The sequence below is a fragment of the Buceros rhinoceros genome, unplaced genomic scaffold (genome assembly GCF_000710305.1).
Source record: "Buceros rhinoceros silvestris isolate BGI_N320 unplaced genomic scaffold, ASM71030v1 scaffold27971, whole genome shotgun sequence".
NCBI classification, from domain to species: domain Eukaryota; kingdom Metazoa; phylum Chordata; class Aves; order Bucerotiformes; family Bucerotidae; genus Buceros; species Buceros rhinoceros.
In genome coordinates, this window is record NW_010395257.1 from 1,912 (window position 1) to 6,601 (window position 4,690).

General features: G+C 55.5%; 1 protein-coding gene across 1 annotated transcript in view; it reads left to right on the forward strand.

The window, feature by feature from the left end:
* The first annotated feature begins 929 nt into the window (after nt 1–929).
* Nucleotides 930–4,690, forward strand: part of KIF3B (kinesin family member 3B) — a 5,062-nt gene continuing 1,301 nt past the window's right edge. Inside the window, exons 1-5 of the mRNA XM_010145498.1 lie at nt 930–2,356; nt 2,939–3,040; nt 3,627–3,749; nt 3,857–3,975; nt 4,203–4,316. Coding sequence (XP_010143800.1) covers nt 974–2,356; nt 2,939–3,040; nt 3,627–3,749; nt 3,857–3,975; nt 4,203–4,316 — 1,841 coding nt within the window. The 5' untranslated portion in view covers nt 930–973. The remainder of the gene's footprint in view (nt 2,357–2,938; nt 3,041–3,626; nt 3,750–3,856; nt 3,976–4,202; nt 4,317–4,690) is intronic.

Consider the following 4,690-nt stretch of genomic DNA (forward strand, 5'->3'; position numbering starts at 1 on the left):
CTCGCTCCCCTCGCGGGTCCGTTTCACCTCGTTGGTGAGCGCTGGAGGGTTGCGGCGCCTTCGGCTGCGGGGACGATTTCCTGGGCTGGAGCGCGGGACGGGGCGAAACTTCCCCTAATGATTATTTTCACTTGACTTTTGTCAGCAGGGAAAGGTGACAGCGGTTTTGCCACGCGTGGAAATGCAGCACGTCCGGGGGCTGTGACGCTGGGAAGGGACATGCTGGGTGATGGTTATAGCCTGGGTCCCCGCAGCGGCTGCAGCCCAGTTAAAGCTTCGAGAAAGGGACTTTGAGCAGTGGGGATCAGCATTTGGGTGGCCTTCCAGGGAGCTGCTGGCACCAAAACCCCAGATTCTAAACCTTCTGTACAGGACGGTCAATACGTGGGAGGCATGAGAAGAGCAGAGCTGAAATACGACGTTTATAACGTCCAGCCGCTCTCGAGTTGTGGTAGGGGGTGAAGCACCTAAAGCACCCGGCTGGTTCCTTTCCGAGGGCCTGAGCTCCCTGGAGAGAGGAGCCTGTCCTGGGCATCCAGGGGTGAGGGGCAGCACCAAAAGCCTGGCTCAGCGGCAGCCTCTTCTTTCATGGGTAAAACCCGTTTAAAACGCGCAATGGTGTTTTTTAAGGGTCAGGAGAAGGCTCTCTGCTGCCTGTGGAGAGCAGTGGCTGACGTTCTGCAGCAGAGCTCGTAGAAACGGCACCGTCTGAGGGAGGGGCTCTGGGGAGGTAACACAGTCTCAGCTCAGACCGCGGTACAGTTTTCATGTTGCAGGTTCTTTTGTCGTTTAAACCCCCTCGCAGCTTGGTGGCTGCCGAGGGCTGCTCGAGCAGAGGAGTCGAACCTCTGGCTCTGTGAAAAACCGCCACCTGCAGAACGCTGCCCTGACAGATGCCTCCTCTGTCTGTGTTTCAGGTGACGAGCAGGGGATCATCCATCGCTCGGGTCGCGCCAGCCACAGCCCCGCTGTCATGTCTAAGCTGAAGAGCTCCGAGTCCGTGCGGGTGGTGGTTCGGTGCCGGCCCATGAACAGCAAAGAGAAAACAGCGTCGTACGAGAAAGTAGTTAACGTGGATGTCAAGTTAGGGCAGGTCTCGGTGAAGAATCCGCGGGGAACCGCTCACGAACTGCCCAAAACCTTCACCTTTGATGCTGTGTACGACTGGAATTCCAAACAGGTTGAACTCTACGATGAGACCTTCAGGCCTCTCGTGGACTCCGTTCTGCAGGGCTTTAACGGGACAATCTTTGCCTATGGGCAGACTGGCACAGGGAAAACCTACACGATGGAAGGGGTGCGTGGGGATCCCGAGAAGAGAGGGGTCATCCCCAACTCATTCGACCACATCTTCACCCACATCTCCAGGTCTCAGAACCAGCAGTACCTGGTTCGAGCCTCTTATCTGGAGATATACCAGGAAGAAATCAGAGACTTGTTGTCGAAGGACCAGTCCAAGCGGCTGGAGTTAAAGGAGAGGCCAGACACCGGCGTGTACGTCAAGGACCTGTCCTCCTTCGTTACGAAAAGCGTCAAAGAGATAGAGCACGTCATGAATGTGGGGAACCAAAACCGCTCCGTGGGTGCCACCAACATGAACGAGCACAGCTCGCGGTCCCACGCCATCTTCGTGATCACTATCGAGTGCAGCGAGTTAGGACTCGACGGAGAGAACCACATCCGCGTCGGGAAGCTCAACCTGGTGGATCTTGCGGGCAGTGAGCGGCAAGCCAAGACCGGGGCGCAGGGGGAGAGGCTAAAGGAAGCGACGAAAATCAATCTCTCTCTCTCGGCTCTGGGCAACGTTATCTCTGCCCTGGTAGATGGCAAAAGCACCCACATCCCCTACCGGGACTCCAAGCTGACCAGGCTGCTTCAAGACTCTTTAGGTGGCAACGCCAAAACGGTGATGGTGGCCAATATAGGCCCTGCCTCGTACAATGTGGAGGAGACTCTGACGACCCTGAGGTACGCCAACCGGGCCAAGAACATCAAGAACAAGCCGCGGGTGAACGAGGATCCGAAGGACGCTCTGCTGCGGGAGTTCCAGGAAGAGATTGCTCGGCTGAAGGCACAGTTGGAGAAACGGTCTATTGGCAAAAGAAAGAGGAGGGAAAGGAGGAGGGAGGGTGGGGAAGAGGAGGAGGACGCTGAGGAGGGTGAGGATGAAGGAGATGACAAAGATGACTATTGGAGGGAGCAACAAGAAAAGCTGGAGATTGAAAAGAAGGCGATAGTTGAGGATCACAGCTTGGTAGCGGAAGAAAAGATGAGACTGCTGAAAGAGAAGGAGAAGAAGATGGAGGACCTGCGGCGGGAGAAGGAAGCCACGGAAATGCTGAGCGCTAAAATCAAGGTACGGTCCCTCCTGTGGTCCTTCCTGAAAGCAGCTCTTCTAGGGCAGAACAGAGGGCTGCCCGGGCTGGCAGGTGGTTCCTGAGAAGCCTCCAGCACAGTGATTTGTGCTGAGATTGGAAGGCTTTAAAATAAACTCCTAGACGGAAGTTGACATTTCCACCATTAATTAGCTCTTTGGTTAATTAGCTCTTTCGGTACTCATGAGCTTTGGCTTTGCTCTCCAGCGCTGATCCGGTCGGATCTTCAGCAATCAGCACAGTCAGATGTGGGGACTGGTCTTTGTGCGGGCTGGAGCACAAACGCGGCTTCATTCTGTCCCAGATCACCCCCGAGGTCCTTCCCGCAGCGCAGGTGTCTCGGCTCTGCTGGCAGTGCCTGGTGCTGAGTACCTTCCGCTCTCCCTGACCCCACCGGCTCAGCAGAGAGTCGAGCAATAGTGATTCTCGTGGCAGCTGACGGGCAAGGGAGGGTTAAGTGAGACAGCAGTGCGGGAGCTGCCCGCCGGGAGGGGCTGGGCAGGAGAGAAGGTTACTTTCTGTGATCACCAAGAGAACCTTCTGACCTTGGTTTTCCCTTCCAGGCGATGGAAAGCAAGCTGCTGGTGGGGGGGAAAAACATCGTGGATCACACCAACGAGCAGCAGAAAATCCTGGAACAGAAGCGACAGGAGATCGCAGAGCAGGTACGAGGAGGAGGTTGGCTGAGCTGTGTAAAGGGCTGGTGCAGAACGATACAGACCCCCAGCGGGGGTTCAATGGCTGCGGAGGGGGAAGAGCTTGGGCCCAGTTTGTGCTGTGAAATACGGGAGGAGGTTTGTCAGGGTGTTCCTCCAGCTTTTCACCTTAGAGGTTGATGTCCTGTCTCGCCCAGAGCTGTGTGTAAGTGAGGAAGCAATGGGCAGAGCTCAGTGAGGGACAGCTCTGCCCTCTGCTCCAGCGGGGACATTCACTCGGCGCTGACAGTTTGGTTTCTGTGACGTGTTTTGGGTTGGTGGCTCTTTAAGTGCAGTGGCCAGGAAGGATGGATAACACGGGGAGAAGAAAGAATCTAAACATGGCATTTGATACCCTCTGTTGAACCTTGAGCACTTAGCCACACAACCTGATTTTAGCAGCAAAATAAAGACAAGGAAGAGTTAATGCTCTGGTACCGCTAAGGTGAGGGACAGGAAGAATGAGGAGGTGAAGCCCTGGAGCCCATCCTGAGCGGGGGCTTCACGTGGGCCAGCCTGGAGGTGGCCGTGTAACTGTGTGTGTCACCTTCTTCAGAAACGTCGGGAGCGAGAGATCCAGCAGCAGATGGAAAGTCGGGATGAGGAGACGCTGGAGCTGAAGGAGACCTACAGTTCCCTTCAGAAGGAGGTGGACATCAAGACCAAAAAGCTCAAAAAGGTAAAAAGGAAACGATCCCGCGCGGCGGGTCAGGAGCAACACGAGCTTGTGTGTGGAAGGAGGGAGCCCGGGCGAGTCACGGCCTTGGCTCTGGTTGTCTGTTCCAGCTCTTTTCCAAGCTGCAAGCGGTGAAGGCAGAGATCCACGACCTCCAGGAGGAGCACATCAAGGAGCGCCAGGAGCTGGAACAGACCCAGAACGAACTTACCAGGGAACTGAAGCTCAAGTGAGTCCCGTCCCTTCACCTCCTGCTGCCAGCTCGAACCGAGCGGGTTTCTGGGGGTGGGCAGTGGCGCGACTGCGTTGCGCGTGCTGGTGGAACAGGGTTTAAATGTGAGAAACCCCACACGCTCCTCCTCTTCAGGGCTCTGTCGGGTCCAAGGGCGGGGAGCAGGGGAGAAAGTCACCTGCTAATTCTGGTTCTCGTGCATTTCTCCTTGTGGCTTCATGTAGGCACCTGATTATTGAGAATTTTATTCCCTTGGAAGAAAAGAATAAGATCATGAACAGATCGTTCTTTGATGAAGAGGAAGACCAGTGGAAGCTGCATCCCATCACCCGCCTGGAGTGAGTGCTCTTCTGAGCTTTCCTTGGGATGGAATCACAGGGCACGGGAAACCCTCTGTCAGGAACAAGGTACCCCTTGTAAAAAAGGGGGGCGGTTTAAACCAGCCTCCAGAGCTCAGAGCTTCTGGCTGCACACTCAGGTAAAAGATGCTCTTCCTCCAGTAGGTTGACTCAAACAGGAACGTCCAGTGAGGAAAGTCCGCGGGAGACGAGGACTTTTCTTCTCGAGGAGCCCAATAATTGCAGGCGAAACCTGCAGTAGAGCAGGAACCGTTCCCCCCTCAGGAACTCCTGTGGTGCTTCTTTCCTCTTTTAGCTAGGAAAGCTCTCGAAAGTAATCACTGCGAAGAGAGCTGTGGCTGCAGCCCTGCCTC